A 26,978-nucleotide genomic window follows, 5' to 3' on the forward strand; every position below is an offset into this window, starting at 1 on the left:
CATTCACTTCCTGTCCAGTGGAGAAGGAAGAAAGACGTTTTGAAGAGATCCGTCGTAAGCATGACTCTTCAGATTTAGTGGTCCAGACCAACGTCTGTACAGACTTTTATTACATAAAGCTTATGGCGAATACTACAACTGCACTGAATTGTTTGTCTTGGTTGTCTTGTCTCATTGAATCTACCGTTGCGTGATTATGAGCTCTAACGACTGTTGAGCCACACAGTCTGTGGAAATACGTTTTCTACTCCTCGAATTTTATGCTGTAAAAGTAGGACAATCAAGAAATATCTGAAGAAGAAGACACAGTAGATGGCGGTAATGCACCTTGACGTTGGTGCACCTGCCAATAAACCGAACAAAGAAGAAGAAATTCTTTTGTCGAGATCTCTTTACTACCTTGTATTTTTCTTTTTCTTCACAAAACCCCTTTATTGCAAAAAAAAACATATTTTCTGTTTTTGTAACCCTGTGTGAGTTTGTGTCCAGAACTAAATTATATTTCAAAACATGATCGAAACTGTAATACAAATGTGTCCTTGTGGAGGAACTACAATCACAAAAAGAGACAGAAAGTGTGACTGATAACATGTAAATGTTCTATTGTAGGTGTAAGCATTCACTGGTTACTTGTGGGGTTATGAGACCAGGTTATTAGAGTGATATTGCATTGTTGCTGATTAGGAACATTTTGTGCATCCTGAGTGTGGCAACACAATATCCTGTTTTGGGGCAGAGGCTTTCAGATGTTGAGGTTTGTTCTCCAACTCTTCCTTAACATCTATCATAGCATTTTGTATTCTCACTTCCTCTTTGGTTATTCTCCTTTTTGCTTAAGAGGTCTGTGCTGAAATATAAAAATTAGCGACTGCAAAGACTGCTCTTACACAGGAAGAGTGGCGACTAGTACACAATGATATAGCATTGTTGGTGTTGGTTTGTTTGTGTGTGTGCTCGTGTGTGTGCGCATGTCTATCTATAGTTATGAAGGCCAATATTTGTTCAATACCCGTATTGTGAGAACGTTTTGCCGCTCCTTCACAAATTCAATGGGCTGTTTGAGGGTTAAGACTTGATTTTGGGGTTAGGGTTAGAATTGGGTTCAGTTTAGCGTTAGGGTCAGGCATTTTATTGTGATGGTTAAGGTTAAGGTAAGGGGTTAGGGAATGCTTTAAGCCAATGAGTTTCCTCACAACTACAGAGAGTGTGAGTGAGTTCATCCTCCATCTAGAGGACAGGTGGTGAATAGGATTGGTTATCCTTTATAGTGAATGAGAGGTGAGATTGCTCTGTTGCATGTTACACATAAAACACAGGCATGATTAGTTCAAAGTGTAAGTACCACCCTTTTGAACCCTGTGCCTGGCAAACATTTACACCGTGAGCTGAGACTGAATTTTCCTTGTATTTCTATTCTAGAGCTGGAACGTCAGATAAGATGCAGTTAAGTGTGTATATGTGATACACAGACAGACTTTGCATCTGAAATGAGAGCTTTTCCACCTTTTATATTTCTAATGGACTAAGTGGCTTATGTTTGATTGTGTCTTTCTGAAAAAATACAATCTAAACTAACTCCCCTCTGTAAACCTCATTTTTCACTTGACCATCTCCTCACAGTTTTCACGTGCTCGTATTTACAACAGGAGTCGATAAAATTCTGGATCTGTACCAACAGCTGGGACATTTCTTTGACATTAGGTCATTCTTGTTATCTAAAGCGGTGCCATAAAGACAAGCAGCGGAAATGTAATGCAGTTCACACTGGACTTTAAGCTGATCTCGACCGATAATGACTCCTGGCTGTAGCTCAAATGTTGAAACACTTTCACTCTCAATTAATGGGACACAAACTGTTGATAGGAGGGCAAACTGGATTAACGGTAATGCATTAAGGATTGCAGATTTTCTCTGGACTTTGGATATGAAGCAGCTGTTTATTCTGTCAGGTAAGAGTCTTCAAATCTAAATAGCACACACATTTCTGTATCACTTTTTGTCTTATATGTAGTGTTCATCCTTTCATGTCCATACTGGTCAAATGTTGTCACCAGAGCTTTCACTCATATAAACTAATATGTACATTGAAGGTTATGGTCACATTTCTTCCCCAGGTTCTCTTCTTTTAATCTAAAGAAAAACTCTCTTTACAGTATTGTTGGTCTCTGTGTCTTCTTGTCCTGATGGGGAGTTCACCTGCACATCTGGAGAATGTCTTCCTCCAGAACTTGTCTGTGATTTTAAGGAGGATTGTAAAGGAGTCTCTGAGGACGAATTTTATGGTATGAAGTCTCAACTTTTCCTAAGCCTATGTTACCAAACCACACACGGTCCCTGTGTTTAGAATACCAACATTTGATATTGGTTCATCTGAGCAAAGTCTTTTAGGTATGGCATTATGTGCTGGGGTATCATGATCGGTTTGCTGGTCCGTCCATGTATACAAAAAAATGTTTGTTTCCAGAACAGAACTGAACTCAGAAATTCTTCTGAGTTCAGTTATTTTAAAAATACTAAACAATCATCTGTTCTATCTATATCCCTGAGGAAAACATTATGACTTCAGGTTATTAGGTGCCAGGGGACATGTCAGCTCCTAAATTTTTATTGTCTATGGACAAATATAAGATGCTGAGCATATTCACCAATTGATAGAGGAAGGCCAGGAAGGTTTTAAATATAATTCAACAACTGAAAATACAAACACAATATATTTATCAAATAACTACTGGGAAGCTCTTAGATTCACATAATCTTTGAAATAATAATTTTTTTCTCTGCTGCCCTCCTTTACCTTAAGGTTCGTGTAACTTTGAGCATCACACCTGTGGCTGGAATGACCCCTCCCAACGCTGGAGACGGCAGATGGCAAACATGACTTCAATACCTGGACAGGACCACACCACAGTAACCCCTTGGGGTGATTATTAACTTCCTGTCAGGATCCATTTGTCCCATTACTTTGTAACTAATTTTTAAGAGGTGCAGTGGCTAAGTGCTAATTGAAGTCACACGAGGTAGAAGTGTTTTATTGGTTTAAGAGATATAACCTTTGTCTGCTGATTACAGGACACGTCATGCATGTAAGTGGTTTTCCAGTGGCGAGTTTGGAGTTTGCTGTTGTCAACGGGACAGCCCTAGGATGTCAGATCAGGTACTGACAATAAATAAATATCAGTGGTGTTGAAGTTGTCATATACCTTCATTGCAGCAGTGGACAGATCTGTGTGATTGTTCTGTTAATGTTTTTCAGTTTCTGGTTCTATACTTTTGATGGCACGCCTTCATCATCATCACGCTTAAAAGTAGAAATGGTCCGAGGCGGTGCCGAGGTGGACCTGCTGGAGCCGCATATAAGGAAAGCAAACAGTTGGGAGAATGCCACAGCTTTCATTGGTAATCAGCCAGGGGGATACAAGGTTAGTAAAACATCCTGTATGATTTCACAATTTAAGGTCAGGCTACACTTTTTAAACACATTTTAATACTTAAACAATTTTATATCCATTTATAACTTTTAGATTGATGGTGTTGTTCTTATGTTTCTATGCCTCTGCGCTGGACATAGCCAGTGGCGGCATGGAGCCACAATGTTTTCGGGGTTTTCTGTCCATAAGTTAAAAGTCATCGCAAACCATTATTCTCAAGAAAAAGTTTCTTTCCTCTTGTTACAGTAATCTGCTCCTTTAGTGATAAAAAAAACACAAAATCACTTTCAGAACAAATGGAGAGTAAAACACTTTTGTTTCTACAGCTGCTCTTTTCATTCAAACCGTCTTTTCTTGGACCCAATGAAATTATGCTGGATGATGTCAGCTTTGAAAACTGTGGCGAGGCCGATGTCCCCACAGGATCGGACCAACTCTCGTGTGATTTTGAAAATGACAGCTGCTCATGGTACCATGACAAGACTGCAAGCATTTCTTGGGAAAGGACTAAGAGGATCGAGCTAGACCCCACTAGGAAGGGTGAGTGTTTTTAAATCTAGGAATTTAGTTTTACTTTGTGGAAACAGTTATATTGGGGTAAGCACAATAAAAACTGAACCAATAAAGGCTTTAAAACTCTATTTTAATTCGTAGTCACTCTATAAGACTCAAAGTTATGTGGGTTCAGGGCAGTTACCAGTTTCAGCCTCTGCAGCATTTACTGTCCATGTTCATATTCACCCATATTAGGATTCTGTGTTTATTTTTATTTTACTGGATTCCGTTAGCTTCTGTAGTTGCAAATTCTTTTTTTTGTCTTCCACAGGCTACTACATGCTCATAGAAGCTACATACAAGCTAAACATCTCCTCAGCAGCCAGACTCGTCAGCTTCCCTCAACCTGCAGGTCAAATATGTGTGAGCTTCTGGTACCACATATTTGGCAACAGCATAGGTATGTGCCTCATTGTCCATATAGCCCTTCCAGACAAAATTAAATCCTAATGTACATGCAAATAAAAAGCCAAAACAATATTTCCAGCATTTTCTAAGATGCATATTTAATAGGTCTGTTTTTCTCAGCCTATTCCCCATAATGGACAAGTTCTATTTGTGTGTTCCTATTTGCAGGTACACTGAAGTTTATTGCTAAGCATCCTGGTGAACCAGAGACGCTTGTGTGGATGAGGAGTGGCACACAGGGAAACAAATGGCGATTTGCCGATCTTACCTTCAACAGTGACAAGCCAATACAGGTCTTCTTATTGTTCTTTTTTTGTGTGAATGTCTTCTCCTGACAAGGAGATCATTTTGACGAATGTTTTTAGAGCACCACTGAGAAGATAAAACATTTTATTTCCTGTGAAGAACAGGTTGATTAAGATTGTTCAGAAGCTAGGCAATACTTCTGGTATCCTCATGTCAGTGTGTCTGCACTTCCAACCACAAACACCGAACTTATTTCTGTTTCTCTCTTATTGTTTATCCACAGATAATATTACCTTAATCTTTTTCCTCTGTACCAATGTTTTAGCTTTAAAGCATTTTCGAAAGTTGCAGCCTGGTGCCCTGTTGAAACCCATTCAGCTGTTTGACTTTGTAATCAAATATATATTTGTTTTAGGCTACTAAGTTTAAACTCTTATTCTCTTGAGTTCTGCACTCAAATTCATTTGAAATGTCCTCCAGTTTATTATAGAGGCTGTTGTGGGTGGTACTCAGGGGAGCATAGCCTTCGATGACATAGCAGTGTCCCGCACAAACGGTTCTTGTGCGCCTGAGAGAGAGTGCACCTTCCAGGGTTCCCTCTGTGGTCTGCAGCCGTCTGCACACTTCGGATGGAACCGGATCACCGGGACGTCCCAACCACTTAACTCTTCAGGCCCTACCGTAGATCACACTCTGGGGACAGAACAAGGTTTGCAGCTCCTTGAGATTCTCATCTGGCTAATAGCACTGACAAAAATAAATCAGAAAATTTTATTGTATTTTATTTATCTCTTGTTTGCGTTGAATGTTTTACACATTTGTTGAAACTGGGAAGGGATGAGGTTGACTCGTGCATCTGACTATGTTGGTCCATATGTTGACTATAACATCAGGCACCACGAGCCTCAATTTGGCTTGAATTGAAAGTTGTATTTTTTAATTCTTTGCAACAATTCCTCTAAAGTGTGTCTGAAAACTGAATCTAATTTTCAAGAAGGTGCTTGTTGTTTGTGATTGCCTGATATGTTCCTTACAGGTGTATGGCTTGAGTCATCATATATCATTTTATGTGATCCTATGCTGAATAAAGCCACTTTTCTACAAACACTCTCAAATACAAACAATCATGTCCATAACTCCACCTTACATGCAGGTTATTACCTAAGTGCCCAGTTGTGGAGGCACCCTGTGGGGTCCAGAGGAGCAATGATGACTGCTATGATGGAGCCCACCCCTCCTGATGGGGAATGTCTAATGTTCTGGTACTACATGGAGGGAAGGGGAGTGGGGAACCTCAGTGTGCACCTCCAGAGCCCTGACGGCCACAGAAAATCCCAGAAGCTCTGGGACAGAAGTGGAGATCAGGGGAAGCACTGGAGACATGGGAGAGTGACGCTTTTCAGCCCCGACACCCCATATCAAGTAGGTTTACACCCACCAGGAGCAAATTTATCAGATGAATAGATTACATCAAAATCACTTCACATCTTTAAAAAAGCACTTGTGTTGGCTTTCTTTCTTATATTGACACACTTAGGGAATGAAACTTTTGTTTTAAAAGGTCAGGAGTTCTGACACTCTTGACTGGTAATATGTATAGTGCAGATGTAGATATTAGGTAATACTTCTCAATAAGGGGGGTGATCAGGGGACACTCATGCTTTTTTATCATGTTTTAAAGTATATGTTGAGAAATCTCTCTAACTTCATACTCGTAAACGAAATATGTGGCAATAACTCCACTCATCTCATATGTTAAATTTTAATAAAAGTAATTTGTAATCGTATTTCTGAGTGACAGGTGATTTTTGAGGCGATAGCTGGGGACGGACCAAGGAGAGATATCGCTATTGACGACCTCACTGTCTTGAATGGTGCCTGTCCCCCGGCAGGTTAGTGACCAAGGAAATAATGGGAGTGGGATGGGGTGTTTGAGCTTTTTTATATGGCTGCATGCTGTGCGTGTCTGTGCATCTCTTATTCCTTTCAGGTTTTTGTGACTTTGAGATGGACTTGTGCGGTTGGGTGAACAGCCCTCCGACAGAGTTCGGAGTGGACTGGGACTGGCTCTCGGGCAAAAGTGAAAGTAATATGAAGCCAATGATGGACCACACCACAGATTCTTCTTTTGGTGAGTCACCACATACGCACAACAACCAGCGCCATATTCAGAGTTGTGTTTTTCAGTTTAAAAGAATTGGTAGCACAACAAGGATCCTCTGCTTGAGACAAAAGTGGGACACCACATACTTTAACTTCGAAGACTGGCATATATATCAGTGGATAATCTTAACTGAGATTCTCCTTTTTATTCACGGAGGTATTCTTTTTATTTTGAATGCAGCCATTATTGGAATTTGTAATTATGCATCTCTGTGCATGCACAGGTCACTTTTGGAAAACAACTCACCTGCATATTATGTCTTTTTTTTCTCTCTATAGGCCACTTTGCGTTCTTCCTGTTCTCTGATTCGCAAGTACAAGACATTGCTCGACTGGAGAGCGAGTCGATGGCAGCTGTGGACCGAGCTTGCCTGGAGCTCTGGCACTTCTCAAATGGGTGGTCATCAAATAGTGAGTAAAATCTACAGTCTTATCTCTACCTTTTAAAATGAAGCTATTTTGGGTCCTGGTCAAGATATCACAACTGCATAGAATATAAAATGTAGATTATGACAGTATCAACCAATTCAGAGTGATTATATGAAATAATGATATTATACTGTGTGCCATGATGATAATAATGTATGAAATATATTACTAAAATCTTAAAACACATAATAAGATTGATGATAAAGAGTATTTTACTCAATGTAAACACTACATAGCTTCAATAGAGTTTGAACATGATGATTATTCTCCTATTTGCAGTTAAATTATTCAGACATGTACAGTATATACATCACATAGTACAGGATATATACACACAAAAATGGAATAAAAAAAGATGAAAAAGACAGCATGGGGTTTTACCATTGAAAGGGCTTTTCTCATTTGGTGCATTCAGATCTAATTTTCCTTCACAAATTATCAATGACATATATTTATGTCCCATTGCATCATCCAGGTCCTTCAAAGATTACACTGACAGTGTTTGTGAATGAGAGTGCAGGAATGCGCCCCGTGTGGAATACAAATGGATACATGAATAGAACATGGATCCTGGACAGGGTGGATTACAATGCATCAGAGCCTCACCAGGTAGAGTAACATTTATAATTTGATGATCTACACTGAGGTCATCACTTGAGAAAATACTGTTGCTATGAATTAGAAATAAGAGCAATCTTTAAATCACCTTCAACATTTATCACAGATTATTTTACAAGCCAGTTGTAACAACACACTGGGAGGAAGCTTTTCCCTGGACGATGTCCACATCATCAGGGACAAGTCTTGTGATGACATGATCCCTACCACCACCTCGGCCCCTGCCACCGTTACCACCACTGCTCCTGCCTCTCCCATGGACTGCTCCTTTGAACAAGGTGATGCTGGGAAATTCGAGTTTCAGTAAAGTGTGTGATAAGTCAAAAAATGTATTTTGCTCTCCCTAAAATGCTTGAGTACAATCACAAAATGAAACCTCCACCAACCTGTTGACGTTAATCAATCAATTGCAGGCATGATTACTGTAAATGGCTCCCTTGTAAATTATTTTAAATAATCAAATAACTGACTGCGATGTTTGACTTTCCAGATATTTAATCGATTTAAAGGCTCATACTAAACCACTGTTTTGTTTTGTGACCATCTATGTGTTGGAAGTATTATAAATGTACAGTTGCGTAATTTATACAACTGTCAAGATCAACATTTTAAAGCATCATAATTAATTCAGCTAAGACTCAGTAACTCCACGAACAGAAGCAGTGAGCTTTTTTACTACAGAAGCATAATGTAGACACCATTACTGACTTAAAACTGAATTACATCCATAAATATTAGAATTTGTCTTGTGTCCAGATATAAAGTATTTGTATGCTGAATATTCAGGAGTTGTCCTATTACCTATATAACAAATACCATATTCTAAGATTTCAAAATGCTCTTTTATAACAGGTCTGTGTAATTGGGTCCAAGAGGACAGTGATGAATTTAACTGGACTGTCAGTAGTGGACTTCAAGTGGCACAACCGTGGGATGGACCTCAGTATGATCATACTGTTGGAAATAATCAAGGTACAAAAAAAATTGACAGTCACAAATGTGCAGCCACGGTGAGGCTGTAGTGACCATCAGACCTCTTTGTAACCACTGTATACATTCATGAACATAGTTAGACACAGAATTCAGAATGGCATATAGAATTATTTACATGTCATTGGGAAAACCTCTATTTGTTTTCTTTGTTTATCAAGGTTCCTTTTTGCTGTTGAATGGATCCAGTTCCAAGAATGGAGAGAGAGCGGCCCTGTCTCTTCCTCTCATCAGTCCTTCATCACATATCTGTGTTGGTTTCTGGTATTACATGCTTGGACCTTCTGTGTCCACCCTGGATCTGCTCGTTCGAACTGTATGTAGCCCAGTTAGTTCTTCAGCAAACCTTCTGTAGCAGGTTTTGCTTGCAGCATCTTTACCAGGGAACTACAATGACAATAACTTGTTTTTTCTAGAAATCCTCTGAGCTGTTAGTCTGGACTCGCAGAGGGACCCAGAATCCAGAGTGGTTGAATGCACAAGTAACCATCAGCAAGAATGACACAACACAGGTATATTTGATCCAGTTTGCACAGCCTGACCAAACACTGATTTGTTTTTAAGGCTTGTGATATTGATATTTTTATTTTCCAAATCTGATAAATGTATTTCTGTCTGTATTTCTATTTGTATACATATAAGGAACCCTTATATTTGTTTTTAAATCAACTGTGACAGTATTTTTATGAAGCAGATCACTTTACTATTCTCTTGTATGGACACTGTCATTTCGGCCTCTCTGCTCTGCAATTTCTTGTGTGTTTAGTAATACACTGTACTGTGCCAAATATATTCAATATGCTATTATCGGCGTCAATTTTTATTTGATTTCATGTACTTTATTATTAGTTTAGAATAAAAAAATTGATGCTAACATAAATACAGTATTCACACAGTCACAAAATATCCTTTGTCCACAGATGGTGTTTTCTGGCCATAGAAACACAAACAGCCGAGGCTTCATCGCTGTTGACGACGTCACAGTGAGGGAGGGGGCCTGCACTAATCAGAGTGTGTAACGCAGACCCAGCACTGTCTGATGTTAACAGGAAGTGACAATATACCTAAAACTTATTTAACTTTTCCTTTAAATTCTAGAAATGTGTGGGTTTGAATCCAACTTGTGTGGCTTTGAGAACGATGTCAATCATAGAGGTCAATGGGGTCGCAAAAGGGGAACACAACATCACGTGGATCACACCTATGGAACTGAAAATGGTGAGCGGAAAAACTGTGGCACCAAGCAACACACTGCAAATCTGTGACTGAAAGAGTAGAGCAATCACAGTCTCACCACAACAAGATGGAGGCTTTAATGAATTGTGTTGAGCAGTGGTTCCCGACCTGGTAACCTGTGACTCCACAATAACAAGGGTCATGTTGCAATATATGGTAAATCAGCGATTAGTCTTTGAATGTTCTATCAACTCATGACTTTGTGACATACTGATGTTGCTTCACTTCTAAGTGTCACAAGCACTTGGTTGGGAATCGCTCTTTTAGAGTATGTAGTGTACGCTGAAAGCTTTTAATCAAAAGTTAACACTGCTAGTGACATCGCTCATCACCACTTTGGTCCACACCGAATACTCATTGTTTCCATTCCGTTTCTCATTGAGTTCGAATCTTACTGACTTTGGTGATCATCTGGTTTTTCACCATGAGATAAAACATTTATTTTTCCCAGTATTTTGGTTTATGACCATATACCTGGAAATCTAAAGACATTCCCATCAGCCTCAGCTGTACTTTTATGTTTAGAGCAACACCCTCATTAAAATGGTGAACACAGTAAAGATATATGTACTAAAGATCAGCCTGTTTATCTTTATGATATTTGCATTTAGCTCAACACAATGCTAACCTCAGAGATGAAGCATGACTGTCACACTTTGGTAGGTTTCTATGTGACTGTGATGGAAACAAATGCCACACAAACTGAAGTGGCTCAGCTGCTCACACTAGAGTTCACTTCAGCTACAGAGATGTGTATGCGCTTCTGGTAAGTCTTTTGCTGTCGCAGCACACATTTCGCACATCACACTTGTCATCTGATGATCAGATTTTAATATGTTTGCACATTGACTGTATGTCTTCAGGTACTGGTTACCCACTGGTTCCTCCAACAGCCTGGCTGTCCATGTGCTGCACAGCGGGCAGCAGAGTAATGCCCTTTGGCAACGGTCTGGAGAGCCCTCTACAGGCTGGGAGGTGGCAGAAGTCACCGTGTCCTCCCCGGGGAAAAAACGTGTATGCTGTGTTTACCTTTTTGCTCCCTGACAATCAAACCATGAACAAACTGCTATCTGTATTTATCATTCCTGTAAGATGCCACCTAAAACAGTCCATGTACCTCACCAGGTGGGGTTTAGGGCTGTCCGACTGCCAGACACTGACTCTGTGGCAAAACTAGATGATATTTCTGTGAGAGATGGAGCCTGCAATCCTCCAGGCAGCTGTGACTTTGAGTCCGGGCAGTGCAGCTGGATCAACATCCCTAAAGAAGATGGACATGATTGGGTGATGGCCAATGGGGGCTTCCATGGTCCACCGACAGACCACACCATTCAGACCCCAGAAGGTATGACCTCAGATGTACTACCGCCAAACCGCGGTATTATGTATCTTCATCACCGCAGTGAGAAAAAAAATGCTTTTATTTAAAATCTAGGAGGTGATTTTGTTATTTTTCATTCATTTTGAGATTACGTTTGTAAGTTTATTTAAGTGCAAGTTCCAATCTTGCAATGATCAACATTATCAGCTGCTCATAGTCACAGTCTGCTCATAGTCACAGTCTGTTACTCATTAACCACTTTTTTTTTTAGCGCTGACTTATTTCCTTTTACTGTAATTACCTCCTCCTTTCTCAAGTAAAGTTTTGTTACATCCTTTGTTGAGCAGAAACTTGTTACCGAGAAATGTATTGACGTATTTTCAAACTTCCGCTTCAATAGTTTAAACAGAAGAGGCATTGATAGTTTGTACTAAAAATGAGACACGAGTTGATCCATCATCAAATATTTAACTTATAGACCAATTAAAATACAATAATCTAGTACTGCAAGAAGGTGTGTTTGTTTTCTTTTATGTGTAGGTTGGTTTTTGTTGAGCTCATCACTTCACCTAAACCACAGCAGTCGCGCCCAGGTAGTGTCAGAGTGGATCCAACTGAAGGAAACTACCTGTCTCACCTTGTGGTACTATATGGAAAACAGGTAAGCAAAAACAAAACATCCCAGATCCACCACCATTCTCACATCCTACAGTATGTGACAATGCAGAGGATGCACTTCATCCTGTTTACTCTGTTTAGTTTCCTCATGGACTTCCTGAGGAAGTGTGGACAAATGCCATTTAGACATGAATCATCTGCTCCACTTTGTGCAAGAGTACGAATATTCTGTGGCAGAGTTCAGTCTTGAGACAAGACTTAATATTTAAAATAATTGTTTCAACCCAATGACAGCAAAAAATGTCTGGGTAAAAAAACAAATCTTCAATTGTTAACAGGTGAAAACCAACAGAAGAGAAGTTTATCAAATGAGTTTTTAGGTCAGAAGAATTAAAGAGAAATGTTCAGGGCTGTGCTTTTTGCAGTATTAATAGAAGTTGAACTTCTCCAAGGATCAGGGGCAAAAAATATTTTGTTTGTTGAGTTTTGGGAAGTGAACAATAGGTTTATTTTAGTTAAACGGACATAACTAAAGCAGCTTTCACATAATATTTCTGTTGTCTGTCAGTGACTCAGGGACACTGCAGGTGTACAAGCGATCCGGGCCATCAGAGGAGGACCTGATGTTCCGTAGTAACAGCAGTGGCCGCAGATGGAGCAGGTTTTCCCAATCTGTAGAGAATACGAAGCCTTTCCAGGTACTCACACATACAGCAGTAAAATAATAAAGAGAACAGTTATTTTATCAATGTTATTCACCGACTCCCTGAACAACATCACACTCAGCTGTGGATTGAAGCAGAGGCTCACAATAGAGGATTCATTGCCATTGACGACATCACTTTAACATCAGGGCCTTGTCAAGGTACTGATTCTGTTTATTCCTGTAGTTATTTACTGAAATATGTGCAATGATATTTGAATAGATGATTATTATAAATGTAACTCTTCTTTTTAATGTAGCGAATGAAACGAGTTGGGGATTTGTGGGTTGCTCATTTGAAAATGGCACATGCGATTGGGTGGACACCAGCATGGGCCAGTTTCAGTGGGTGAGAGGAAGGAACGCTACACGAAACATTGGACCAGCTGTGGACAACACACTGGGCACTGAACTGGGTAGGACCACACTCTAACCCAACCTAAATTTGTTTTACTCTGACTTGGGTTTATACTTCTTATATTCCAATTACCAACTTGATTATATTGTTAAATCAGTTGCTTTCACCCAAAACAAAATATTCCTTCCAGGTTGGTACATGGCGGTGGAGTCGGACAGAGGCGAACAGATAAGCCCTGCTGCCCTGCAGAGTCCCACCATGAAACAGGCCGGTGCCACCTGCACGCTCCACTTCTACTACAACCTTTTTGGAGAGGGTATGTTTGGCAGATGCACACGTACGTGTGCAGCCATTCAAACTGTTTTTTATGCATGTCCTCTTCATATTTGAGTCACCTTTTGTATTTGCACATGCAGTCTTGTATTCTGTACCCTGTTTCAGATATAGAACAGCTGAATGTGTCACTGCTGGAGGGCCCCAGGTCCACTACGCTGTGGTGGTTATCAGGCAGCCATGGAAATCTGTGGCAACGTGGGGAGGTGACGGTTGGTAGAATTCCTCAGGACTTCACCATCCTGTTTCAAGCCTCCAGAACCTTCAACAAGCCCGGACACATTGCCATTGATGACATACACTTCACAAACTGCACCCTGCCTGGTAAATTTACAACTTTTTTAATTTATTTTCAGCTAGCACTTTCTTATGCTGATTTTACAATCATTCAATATTGTTTTTCTTCTTAGAGCCCCAGCCCGTGTGTCCAGAGAGCAAGTTTCCCTGCAACAACAGTGTGTGTGTTGACAACAACCAAGTGTGTGACTTCAGCGATGACTGTGGGGACCGGTCCGATGAGAGCAACTGTGGTGAGATATCATCATGATAGTGAATGGTAGATTGAGCACTCTTACAGAGAATTCATATATAGTGCTTGTACATTATAGTATATACAGTATATACCGTAGATGTGCTGTAAATATCTTTTGTGCCATTCTTGACTTGTAAAATTTGGATATGATTCCGTATGTACAGTCAAATGTGTTCACTGGTGAATGTTCTTGAGTACCAGTTTATAGTTGTGGTAATTGTCTTCCTTTCACTCCCCCTTTATATGATGATACAAAATGATGTAGTAGAACAAGGTTTGATGGAGCGCTGCAGCTTCGAACAGGGCTTGTGCTCCTGGGCAGAGAGTGACGTGGACACACCTGGAGATGAGTGGCTGCTTCGGAAAGGACAGGAAGCCTGGCCCGTCCATGGGCCTCACAGGGATCACACCCACAACTCTGCTGCAGGTATTACACTTCCTGAGACTCCTGGCAAAGGGGTCTTGACTCAGTGCATGGTTAATATACAATATTTAATCATTCTGTTATCAATAAATCTATACTTATGGTTTCCATTTTATTGTTATTATACAGGCCACTATGTGATACCTGGGACTTCCCTCAAGAAGAAGGGACAGACATCAGAGATTCTCTCCAAAACTTTACTACCCGTCTCGAACTGTACTGTGAGTTTACCGTATGTCGATCAAATGGATTGGTTACGCCCTTGAGATGAGCCATCTTGTTTTTCAAAGGGTCCTCACAGGTCATCTTAATTCATTTCTCATTATTGGTGAGTGTAACCAGGAAACAAAAACAGAAAAGCAGAAAAAAAACCCACTATGATTAGTTAAATAAAAAAATCAAAATAATTCTTCATAAACTATTCATATCATAAAGGAGAAAGGTTTTGGAACTTTAGAGAATGTTCAGGCCTTGTTTAACTGCTTTAAAGTATGTTAGATTTGTGTATTGAATGTCCGTCAACACACATTTTCTCCTGTACTAACCAAGCACAGCTCCAAAAACGTTTGAAAGTGTCTGATACTATATCAGTAACACCTTGCTGCATATGTGTGAATATTTTATGAGCTTTTATTATCTATCTCATGCTTATCTCACCTTCTTTTCTATGTTCCTCTCACTGTTTATTGCAAACTTACCTTTTCTATGTAGATGAGGTTCTTCTACTTCAGCCTGGACAATTCTACAGCCACACTGACAGCCCAGTCCAGGACACGAGGGTCCGGTAGAGACGACAGCCTGTTATGGCTCAGGGAAAACTCACAGAGCTACAGCTGGCAGAGAGCAGAGGTCACGTTCTCCTCATCAGCCAGCAGCAAGGTCAGCGAGGACACAATTAGATTGACAGCTGAATGCTCATTTCTAACCGTGTTCACAGATTGTTGATCCTGTCCCATGAGCAAGAAATAAAAGTTGCAGCAATTAGTTTTAAAAGTTTTTTAAAACGTGTAGAACAATCAGACTGTGCAGGCCCTCAGATAAAGTAGATTAATGCACTGTACTGATAGTTAACTGCGCAATACTTGGCCTTGACTGTACCATGGCTCTTGTTTTCTTTATCAATGACGTTTCACAGTATTAATAATAGAAAGAATTTGAGAATATTTGATTTTATATCTCAGATCGTCTTCAGATATGAGCATGGTGATGGTCGCAGAGGGAAGGTTGCACTGGATGACGTATCTTTTTCCAAAGAGTGTGAATTTGACCCTGACAACAACGAGCTCCCTGACACGTCACCCACCTCCCCCCCACCTACCTCAACAGCACCAATCAACCCCTGTCCGGTAAACAACTTGACACATCTACAGTCCATTCTCTGAAGCTTTCAAATGTTCCACACAACAAGTCCTGTAACATTACATGAAAATACATCATGATTTGTGTTTCCTGTCTTTGGTGCTGCAGGATAATACATTTTTCTGTTGGAGGTCAGCTGGAAAAGTTTGTATTCCGGCCACCTTACTGTGTGATTATCATCTAGACTGTCCCCAGGGGGAGGACGAGGACGGCTGTGGTGAGAGCTGCATTTTGCATGGATCTTTAACAGGCCGGAGAAACCTGCAGTAAATTTGACAAGTGGTCATTAGTCGGCTACTAGATGGCAAATAGAGCAGTGTGGTGACTTTCTCATTCTTTTCAACTGAGGGAAAAAGACAAGTGGAGTTTTGGGGTAAAAATAATAATAATAATTTTATTTTTATATGTCACTGGTCATTAAAGAACAAAACTTCTTAACATTTGAGCAAGATTTGGTGCATGTAAGTTGTAAAAGCAGCAAATGATTAGCTAAATCTCACAGTGTTAAAAGCCTCCATGTGGAGACAGCTGACATAGCAGGGGTTTGGAGGGAAATTCTTAAAAAGGCACAAACAATCCCAAAGGCCATAACTAAAAAACCCATGCTAATTAATACAGAAATTCTTATAAAGGCAAAAGTAGTGTTGGCTTTTGTTGAAATATGATCCTTGAAAGAGAGACGTAAATAATATTTTCCTGCATGCTGATACAACTTGTGGAAATTGTGTCATTGACTTTGTGTCATTGAGACATCAGCCTGCTGGACAACATGACCAAGTTCTCTCATAATTTACGATCAAAGCAAAAAGTGTCACAAAAGCAAACTATATAAAGAAAATAAACAGTGAATCCACCCCTCTTTTCCCAGCAGTATTACTCATGCTTTTTTAATGTCAATGCAGGTCCATGCTCATTTGAGAGGAATCAATGCAAATGGTCTGACTCCAGTGAAGGACAGAGCACGTGGCAGAGACAGAAAGCCAGCAACTACACCGAGCCGCCCACTGATCATACCACAGACACAGGTGACCTTAGTGGATAAGTTTCTGATTCATTGGTTGATTTTATGGATCCACAGGAAGATAAATCAATTGATAACGTGCCGAAGCTCTGAACTGATCCCAGTACAGCAATTGAATCAATAGGAGTAAATGTTGTTGATTCAGGATGTTCTCCCTTGTTTTCTCAGGCTTCTACATGAGAGTGAATTTCAGTCAGGGGTCCACACAGAGCGAGTCCCGGCTTCAGAGTCCCTCACTCCCCCTGTCATCCCACTACTGCCAGATTCTGTGAGTGACAACCACGGCATTGATCGTCACATTTGTTTTTGATTCCAAGTCGTATGAATTGCTCAATGCTCCACACCTCCCCCATCTCTCTGCCACTCAACTGTCTTCCCATTCCAACACTCTCCCCTCCTTCCTTCCTTCTTTCCTCAACCCAGGTTTCACTTCCACATCAGTGCTGTGAGTGCTGGGTCACTCAGAGTGCTTATGCAGCAAGCTGAGGGGAGTGAAGCAATCCTGTGGTCACGTAGTCACAACACCGTCTCCCATTGGACTGCAGAGACTCTGCTTCTCGGCCTGCAACAGCAGCCTTATAAGGTGTATGCTCATGTTGTCTTTGAATCTTTATGTAGGGGACACGGAAATATGCAGTTTAATTAACCCGAATAAACGAGTGGAGAAAGAAATAACAAATCCTGTCGCCAGGTCTCTTCCCAGATGAAAATCTTATTTAGGGAGATTTTACATGAATCCGTAGAATCCCAAAACCTTAAAAGTATTTAATTGGGTTTTTGTCTCAAATAAACCACCCATCTTCATATTTTTAATGCATGCGATCTAATAAATAGTTGTGCAAATTATTTTTGAAAAACGTAATGGATCTGAATGTGGTGTACAAAAAAACAATCATGTGCAATTATATTACCACATATTTATTTGTATGTACTAGTCTTCTAAATATGTATGCAAAGGTACCCAAATGTGCAGTACTTCTCATATGCATCTGTCATTACCTGGTATATGAGGCCAACAACAAGCAACTTTCAATTTAGTAAACCAAAATAGTGTCAGTTGTGTATTTTACAATTATGCCCACACATTGCATCTTTGTTGAACCTGTCTATTTTCAGGTTTTGTTCAGTGGTATGAACACAGTCACTCAGGAGGCCACAGCCACTGGAGGTTGTATTTTTGCTGTGGATGACATCTCTTTTTTAAACTGTGAAAAATCCTACCAACCACCAGGTAAATATGATTTCAACATGTGAGTTTATTTAGAATATGTAGTCGTGGTATTGGGTGTTATGTGATTCTACATCCATATCTCTACCATGTTTAAATGGACAACTAACGGCTTATTATTTAATATTGTGTTTTCCCTCCTCAGCTCTGTCTGCATACAGCTGCCCTTTTGAAGATGGCCTGTGTCTTTGGGTGCAGGGGGCTGAGGGTGAGCTTGACTGGCTCAGCACATCTGGTCCCACCGAAACCCCCAACACGGGACCTGCAGGAGACCACACTACTGGCAAAGGTCACAACCATTACAAAATATATTTACAAGCTATTTCTGAAAACATACAGTATTACAAGCAGGATCAAAAGATCCTCACTGACTTTGTCATTCACACTCACACCTACGGATGATTTAAAGTCTTCTGTGTTCCTTATCAGGGAAATACCTTTATATTAAGAGTTCAACACCAAGTGTGAAGGGGAACATGGCTCAGATGAAGTCTGCACTGCTGCCACCTGCTGGAGAAAGGGGATACTGTCTCACATTTTGGTACCACATGTTTGGAGCTACTGTGGGATCTTTGAAGATGTTTCTACACTCAGCTGATCCCTTGAAGAAAAAACTGGTAAAACATAAATAAAAATAATAGTTTTCTTACTTTGTGTTGTTATTTTTTAAATCAAAGTCGCTGCGTGAAAAATATGGGAGGATTTTTGCTCTGAAGCTGATTGAGAAATATTTGCTTCCACAGCATTTTCTCTCCGTTATCATACTTTTCACATAATTGTGAAATTCTGATTGCAAAATAACATAAATCCATGGTATATGGGGTGCAAGTTGCACAGTTTGCATAGTGCGGTGTTGCAAAACCCTCCCCACATCCTCATTGTAAGTGAATCACCCTCCGTCTTTCCTGTAGGTGTGGCAGAAATCGAGAAATCAAGGGGATGAGTGGCTGCTGGTGCAGACCCATGTGATGCTGCAGAAAGTCCACCAAGTTATTCTGGAGGCTACAGTTGGAGGAGAGGCGGGAGATATCGCCATTGATGACATCTCCCTCATCAGTGGACCGTGTCCTGCCTCTGGTAATTGGGCTAAAGCTGCAGAACACTACTTTTTAATATGTGGATTTATTAGGGTTTGTTTTTTTCATCGATATCTGTGAATTTTTCCCTGAGAAATCCTTGAAAATGTCAAAAACACACCATCTTTAAATGTAAAGAAAGTGGAAAAAAATGTGTGGATCCATTACTAAAGTTAATGGGTCTTTCAATAAAAAAATGGTCAATAAAATACAAACATTTACTTGAATGTTCAGTTAGACTCGCAGATTAACTGATTAGATTTGAGTTGTAAAAAAGGTCGAGGTTACGGCAGCTTTACAAAACATCAGGGAATTTCTTAAAATGTTGACCAGTTGTCACTTGGACTCAAAGATGAACTGATTAGATTTTAAAGGTCAAAGGTCACGTTGACCTCATATGTGTCTTGAAAGAAATGTATGTAGATTGAAACTGCACTGGCTGACAGAGGCATACAATTGCAGAGCCGTATTTCTAGTTTTATAATGCATTCCAAAATATTATTATTTATATATTATTATTATTATTGTTATCTTGTAGATTTGTGTGACTTTGAGGAGGGGAGCTGTAACTGGCAGCAGAAGACCACTGATGACTTTGATTGGGTCAGAGACTCGGGCTCCACTACCAACCCCAACACAGGACCAGACACCGACCACACCACCAACACGCCCACAGGCCACTACTACTACCTACCCTCGTCTGCTGCCGACAGCACCGACCAGAAAGCTGCAATGTCTTCACCCCTGTACCCTGCAGGTCAGAGTCGCCACAATGACCGGACAGATCTGCTTGGCAATTCTATTTTTCTCTTTAAGAAAACACTAATAACTTGACATCGAAGCATTCTAAATTTTTACAGAGGTAAAAGATGAACAGTGACGATATTGAGCTGATGTTGATATTCAGTGTAATATCTCTGATGAAATGACATTTAATAAGGTTTTCCTTCCTATGGCCGTTCAGGAAAAGGAGCTTGTGTGCAGCTGTGGTTCCACATGTATGGAAAAGGCGTGGGGACGCTGAATGTTTACCAGCAGAGTGAAGACGGGAAGGAAGCTCTGATTTTCTCTCAGACAGGAGACCAGGGCCGGCTGTGGAGGTTCGCTCAGGCTTCACTTCTGCCTCGTGGTCAGCCTTACAGGGTGAGTCACAAAGACCCGCCCACAACAGGCTGGTGACACACAGTCACTGTGGGAAAGAGATAGACACTGGTGAGAGGTCACTAACTACACTTACTAAGGTTCTGCATTTTAGTAAATTTACCTTAGTACCTTACTTGACTATTTCCAATAAATATTGCCCCTCACTATAATTACTTGGCAGCTCTAGTTGCTATTGACTTTACAGATTAAGCTCATATACTATGCATTGTTGTGCTATAAATAAAACTACCAAAATTATATTTAGACATATAATTGAATCCACAGTAATAATATAACTCTGGCAATGGACCATTTTGCCTACATGTAAGTAGTTTAGCTTTTTTTTTTAACTAAAGTTTAACTTGGGCCCTGTTAGTTTCAACAAAGTATTTGTAATTTAACTTAAGTCAAAGATCTGAGTACCTCTTCCACCAAATGTGTCAGGTCACCTGAATTACTGAGATACTTCTTCTCTAAAAAGTATTTTAAAGTGGATTGGTTCTCTGCACTGACATTTGGGCCTTTACAGACATTTACCACTTAATTGGATGAGAAAGTTAAAATCAAATACTTTTTTATCTCAAATCTAATTGTTGACAAATCATACGATATACAATAAACTGATGGAGTCTGAAAAATGAAACCACAATGTTATCTAATAAGACTGAGATGACGTCTAAAACTTGTCTCATATATAGTTTATCCAGCAGTTTCCATCATCACACGCTGTGTTTCAGATTGTGGTGGAAGGTGTAAAGTCAGGCTCCACTCAGGAGGGAGACATGGCTTTTGATGACGTACATCTGACGGAGGCTCAGTGTCCTCCTCATGGATTCTGTGACTTTGAGATCAACATGTGCAGCTGGAGCAACCTGGGTGGAGACGTTGACCAGGGGAACTGGCTCCGTGGCAGGGGGGACTCTCCAAACCCGAACACCGGACCCAGTTTGGATCACACCACCAACTCAACACATGGTGATAATTTACATAGTATACACATCTTATTCTAGGTAACTATAAAACACAAAGTCTGACTGGGCTGTAATCCGAATGCAGGTTAGACCATCTGCACATTATTGTTCGAAGTGATATTGGCAATGTCTGCAAAAAGAATATAAGAGCTGATCCTGTCTTTCCTAACTGTTTCCCACAGGTTATTATCTGTATGTGGACAGCTTAGTGGGAGAGTGGGGAGACAGGTCCTTCCTGATCAGTGATGTGTTCCAGCCGTCCATTAGAGGGCACTGTCTCATCTTCTGGTACCACATGTATGGCAGCCATGTTGGGACTCTCAGAGTTTTCATAAATGACAGGTAACTAACTGTTCATGTCGAAAGTGGAGAAACATTAATGTCTTATTAACTTCGAAATTAAATGAGTGTTGTCCTGTCCCGTAGAAAAATGCAATCAGGTGGCAGTGAAGAAGGAAATCTGAAGTGGATTGAGTCGGGAAACAAGGGAGATAAGTGGCAGATGGCTCAAGTGCCTATTAAACATGAAGATGCATTCTGGGTAACTATTGGATTATGGTGGTTTTCATCAGAGATAATTCAGTCATAAGTTTGTAAAAATAAACTTTAAAAATACAGCTGATGTTTGGTCAAGAGCAAAATGTGTCATCTGATCATGAAGCACAGGAAAACTGAACAGATTAACCAGTAAAATTACTTATTCTCTTCAGAATTCTCTGAGGAATATGCAGAATATGTCCCGATTTTGACTAACTTTGTATTTTATGTCACAGTTCGTGTTTGTGTATCAGAGGGGGGAGAATAAAGGTGGGGACGTCGCTCTCGATGACATCACCATCTTCCCTGGCAGCTGTTACACAGACCCCCCCATCGACCCTCCTGATGAACACTATGGTAACTGGAACTCCTCCTCAACTACTTCGACTGAGCATCTTTCATATTAACTCAGATGCAATGAGTGTATATCGAGATGCATTTACCTTATAATTTGGTAAAATAAAAACCCAGAAATGTCCTTCTCTCAAAAAGTACTTGCATAAAGTATTTGTGACAAATGTGCTTTTAACCCATCAGCAATTCACTTGTTGGTAGAATAAATTAGGTTCTATTGGATTTTTTAGAAATTGGAAAATTATTGGCAATCCTTGAAACAATTCTTAAATTGAAGTGAATTTAAAGCCTTATTCCAAGAGGTAACTGCATTGTTCACAGAAATACATGCAGGGAATGTGCTGATGTGAAATGCTGACCTCTTGTGATGTTTCTTCGTCTGCAGATATGTTGTCCTTAGGCCTCGCAGTGGGTCTGACTCTGTTGGCTGGAGTTGTCATCACCGTCTTCCTCTTCAGGCTGAACAAGAGACGCTGCACAATGTAAATACATCAATAATGAGGAATACTCATGTGTGTTGTTGGCTGACTTTTCTGTTTGTGTGTCTCAGGAACCAGAACTCAGTGTTAGACTTCTTTGACTGCAAAACAGGTGTAAGTGCACAGTGTCTGAGAGCAAAGCATCTTGTCTTGACGCAACTCAGATGATAAAAGATGTTTTTTTCTTTTCAGGGCACACAACATGGAACTGAATCGGACCTTTCCTTTGAGAACAGGCTGTACGATATGTCGCCGAACTTAACCGACACCTGTGTGGGCTCATCTGACACTTAGACCAGATTCATAATTATAATAGAACAAATCCACCATAAAGTATGTCAATTATTCCTGTGAACTTCTAATTCCACTAAAACTATGTACAAGATGAAACCATCACATGGTATTGTGCTGAGCAAAATAAACGACTGTTCAACTGGAGTAGTTTTCAATATTTGCAAATACTGCCAATCATAAACAACTCAATGAGAAATAATTTGAAAAAACATATATAATTTGTTCGAAATGCAACGTCTTGTGATAACTTGTCTTAAATTGCTCATGTTATCTTTGCTGTAGAGCAAGTGGAAACATGAACGCTCAAAAAATCTCGTTGTGTTGTTTGCCCGAAGATACTGAACATTATAAAGAGATTGTGTCACGTCTGTTCTGCCCAACGTGTTGTGACAGAGCTGAAATTACAAAGTAATTTAAGGATGGGTGCACTTTAATTTCCAACATTGTGCAACATACATACTTCTACCACCTGCGGAAAACATAAGAATGTTACTGGACCTGCTGAACAGACCTTAAAAAACTACACTATACAACTTATTTGGATTGTGATTGGCTGGCTGCACTGCTGACGTTGTTCCTCCTACATGAGCCTGTTATATAACAGTGTAGTACAACTCACCCACACATATGAATGCATGGAAATCGACAGGAACAGGTTTTAAGGTTGTAGCTGGTTGAGCTGTGGATAGTTTCATGTTAAACAAGCAAAACCTTTTTTTATAATAACTAATTCATATGTTTTGTTGTACAATCTGAATCTGTTATATAACCACTAACTGTGGGTTTTAGTGGAGAAATTTGAATTTAACATTATTTGAGCAAAGGTACTTTAGTGTTTAGTACAGTTGGAGTTGAATAAACCGTGTGTGTGTGTGTGTGTTTCTTGGTTATATTAATGTGATGTCAAAATATAACATCCAAACAGGAAAAGGTCTGAAGTGGAAACAACTGGACGAGGCACAGCAGAGAAATCACAGACGGTGGAAACCTCGAATTTTAATCCCTTTACCATATCATAATGATTCTATTTTGTTTTTTTATTATGACTTTTAAATCATAATTTTTGATTTCACGTGAATAGGATCCATTTTTTTTTTCTTGTAATAATCGACAGTAAGGCGGAAATGGGGCTCGTTCCAAACTCTCTCGCTCTGTCACACACACACACACACAGTGAACCACGCGGGTCACGTGATCGCCCCGTCCTGCAGTGAGCGCTCACAAGCGGCGAACGAGTCCAGCTGCTCGGTCACATCCACATCACTGAGAAGAACAATGGGAGTCAACGTCGAGATAATCCGACCTGGCGACGGTGAGGGTTGTTCACAACTGTTCAATTAATCCATATGTTTTATTGTCGTTATGGATCTGACCATTGCAACCCCGCGCTCTGCTCCTGTAGGGAGGAGTTACCCGCAGAAAGGACACCAGGTGGAAGTGCACTACGTTGGTAAGAGACGATCCGAGGTTCCTCACTTTCCATTCATATCTATAAACAACATGTTCACGTTGAATCTGACACTTATGATGTATGTGGTTTTTAATTCTCCCGTGGGCTGAGGCGAGGGGATCTGTGTGTGTGTGTGGGTGGGTGGGTGTAGCTTCGGGTTAGCTAACGTTAGCTTGGCTTGGCACGGACGCCGGAAACGAAGGGGGCACGGTGGTGGTGGTGTTTTTTAAAATTCCGCTAACCGGCTCTCGTGAAGCTCACTGGGTCACACGACACGTTTCCTTTGCGGTTAAAGTGGAGCAGCTCGCCCACATTCCACTCACTGCTCCCGGCTACGGCGATGCTAACGGTCCTAGCTTCTGCGATGCTAATGGTCCTAGCTTCTGCGATGCTAACGGTCCTAGCTTCGGCGATGCTAACGGTCCTAGCTACGGCGATGCTAACGGCCCTCTCGTGTCTCAATTATTCATTCTTGCGGTGAAGATGTTCAGTCTCTGACTCATCGGATCAATAACTAGTAATCGAAACTTGAAATCTGAAGTGAAGCCGCTCAGCTACAACAGGAAATATCACCAAGCTGCACCAAACTTCACACACTGAGATATTAGGCCCCTATTTTTTTCCCCCCAACAATATGGGACAAGATGGTGAATGTTACTTGTAGGTTTGATGGTTTTGTGCCAACTACCAGCAGATGTTAGCGACATGTCTTCAGTTGTGTACCTTAGTGTCCTCAGGTGTTTCTGCCTTTTGAATCACAAGGCACCTTCTTCTAAGACGGGCCCACCACAGGTTGATCAGACCTGGGTGCATGTCCCTGGCAGCCTGGGGCCCAGCTGGGATCTTTCCCTTTTTATTTATTTATTTTTAAATCAAGATCCATAAATGATTTCCTTTTGAAATCGGCGAAATTTTAAAAGAGCCCTATCTCGCAGATTAAAAAAAGGGAATACAAATCCTGGGTCCTGATGCGCATTGCAAACTAAATGAGTTCTTCCTTCCGTTCCTCCATACAACATCCTCTGCTGATCCGTCCAGTCGTGTTTGTGTCTTCAATTTCACAATCATAAGTTCTCTCATTATACTTACCATTACATGTATCTTAGAAATATTTATTATCTCATAAATATGCCTTTTTTAATCTCATTATTATACCATTGGTCCCTCAACTGTGGTTAACTATCTAATCATTTAAATGTTTTTCTTTTTCATTTCCTAATCACCACACTTTTTTTCTTGTCGTTTCACAGGCACGCTCACAAATGGAAAGAAGTTTGACTCCTCCAGGGATCGGGCAAAGCCCTTTATTTTCAGACTGGGAATGGGAGAGGTCATTCGTGCTTGGGATGAAGGTGTAGCTAGGGTAATGAGATGAACTTTAAAATTACATTTCACTGAATTGTTGAATTTCCCGCACACCAAGATTAGTTTACTTTACAGTGGGATTACTTCTCTGCCTATGCAATTGCACTGGGTGACCTGAAATGACTGTGTCTGAGTTAAGACATGGTTGAAGCAATGTACTTCCTGTGCAAGACTTCTGAGCGAGATACCTGCTCCACCTGGAAGCCCTCTCATAGTTATGGATATTAGAAAATAATATGATGCATAAAGCTCTGGTCTGTGCACCACAGGCTTTAAATCAGTCTCCATACAGACGGAGCAGAGGTCAACTAAGGGATTCATTTGCTCCTGTGTCTTAAACTGATAAACATAACTTCCTCAGCAAAGGATCAATAGTAGCATCCTCTTAAATCCTTTCCTAGGCGCAGGCAACTGGTAGGACAAGCAGGAGCGAATGCTGTTGTTGCATGATGGAATATTTAGAACCCTGTGTTTCTGGGCTGATGTTTTAGTCGGTGCATCTCCACCTCTGCTGCAGTTTTATGTTTTTTAAATACAAATTATTGGATTCAAAACTTGCACGGTTTCCTTTTTTGTAACTTTTTTTCTTGGCCTCCTCCACAGATGAGTATTGGCGAACTGTCAAGGTTGACCTGCTCACCGGACTACGCGTATGGCAGCGGTGGATACCCTCCCGTTATCCCACCAAATTCTTGTCTAATCTTTGACGTGGAGCTTCTGAGATTTGGATTTTAAATGTTTAAGATGGTGGTTTGTTGTCAGTTTGTTTTATTGATGTTTTTTATTTTTTTTTATTTTGTTTGCATTCCACCCACATCTCTGACACAAATAACTGCTTAATTAAAGGTGCTGTGAGTCGCATTTACATTAATGGATAAATATTGTCTAAAAGTAATTTTCATATCCTCGATAATTGAGACAATTGATGGACAAAAAGATCATGTTCATGCTAATGGTTATGTTAAGATTAAAGGAGAAATCCATTATGGGAAACATTCTTCTTTATGTTCCTGCAGTGAGGTAATGAGAGGTGGCGGTGGTGCACCTGGACATTAGTTGCCACTCGCTAATAAACCAAAGGAAGTTATGTGAACAGATAATCGTCCTCTCAATATCATTTCTAAAGCTCAATCATGAACACATATCTTTCTTAAAGCATCCGAAAACCAAAGTGGTGTTCAGGGGAGTTTTGTGACACGTGACTCCTTGACTGCGTGCAGCTCAGCAAACCTGCCTGCTGTCTGGCTTCATATTTACCAAACAGACATTAGTATCATTAGTCATCTCCTGTGCCTTCTGACAGGAAAATGTCTCCCACAATGTTGAATTATTCCTGTAA

The 26,978-nt window shown here is 40.4% G+C and overlaps 2 protein-coding genes across 3 annotated transcripts; both read left to right on the forward strand.

Annotated features, from left to right (window-relative positions):
* The first annotated feature begins 1,726 nt into the window (after positions 1 to 1,726).
* Positions 1,727 to 22,968, forward strand: si:ch211-106h4.4 (MAM and LDL-receptor class A domain-containing protein 1). Of its 2 annotated transcripts, none has more exons than XM_034613612.1 (51): positions 1,727 to 1,949; positions 2,154 to 2,282; positions 2,801 to 2,920; positions 3,070 to 3,154; positions 3,254 to 3,419; positions 3,755 to 3,968; positions 4,255 to 4,383; positions 4,560 to 4,684; positions 5,118 to 5,346; positions 5,791 to 6,059; positions 6,439 to 6,529; positions 6,628 to 6,768; positions 7,080 to 7,207; positions 7,704 to 7,838; positions 7,954 to 8,125; positions 8,700 to 8,819; positions 8,999 to 9,153; positions 9,254 to 9,349; positions 9,758 to 9,848; positions 9,936 to 10,055; positions 10,737 to 10,839; positions 10,937 to 11,087; positions 11,199 to 11,418; positions 11,935 to 12,055; positions 12,581 to 12,710; positions 12,799 to 12,877; positions 12,976 to 13,131; positions 13,264 to 13,389; positions 13,515 to 13,730; positions 13,817 to 13,936; positions 14,204 to 14,365; positions 14,492 to 14,583; positions 15,074 to 15,241; positions 15,544 to 15,708; positions 15,830 to 15,938; positions 16,624 to 16,746; positions 16,911 to 17,010; positions 17,166 to 17,325; positions 17,859 to 17,973; positions 18,116 to 18,259; positions 18,400 to 18,587; positions 18,882 to 19,047; positions 19,585 to 19,803; positions 20,011 to 20,189; positions 20,927 to 21,164; positions 21,343 to 21,502; positions 21,587 to 21,701; positions 21,934 to 22,054; positions 22,437 to 22,533; positions 22,602 to 22,644; positions 22,723 to 22,968. In XM_034613612.1, exons 1-51 carry the CDS (start codon positions 1,793 to 1,795, stop codon positions 22,822 to 22,824), a joined length of 7,260 nt encoding a protein of 2,419 aa, XP_034469503.1. In that variant the 5' UTR covers positions 1,727 to 1,792; the 3' UTR covers positions 22,825 to 22,968. The 2 variants fall into 2 exon arrangements, with proteins under 2 accessions (XP_034469503.1, XP_034469504.1); XM_034613613.1 differs by having other exon boundaries at positions 7,080 to 7,204; positions 7,701 to 7,838.
* Positions 22,969 to 23,912: 944 nt separating this feature from the next.
* LOC117778221 (peptidyl-prolyl cis-trans isomerase FKBP1A-like) lies at positions 23,913 to 26,634 on the forward strand. Its single transcript, XM_034613614.1, has 4 exons — positions 23,913 to 24,136; positions 24,227 to 24,274; positions 25,525 to 25,637; positions 26,243 to 26,634. Exons 1-4 carry the CDS (start codon positions 24,100 to 24,102, stop codon positions 26,372 to 26,374), a joined length of 330 nt encoding a protein of 109 aa, XP_034469505.1. The 5' UTR covers positions 23,913 to 24,099; the 3' UTR covers positions 26,375 to 26,634.
* Positions 26,635 to 26,978: the final 344 nt, after the last annotated feature.

Source organism: Hippoglossus hippoglossus, chromosome 17, assembly GCF_009819705.1.
Source record: "Hippoglossus hippoglossus isolate fHipHip1 chromosome 17, fHipHip1.pri, whole genome shotgun sequence".
Lineage (NCBI taxonomy): Eukaryota > Metazoa > Chordata > Actinopteri > Pleuronectiformes > Pleuronectidae > Hippoglossus > Hippoglossus hippoglossus.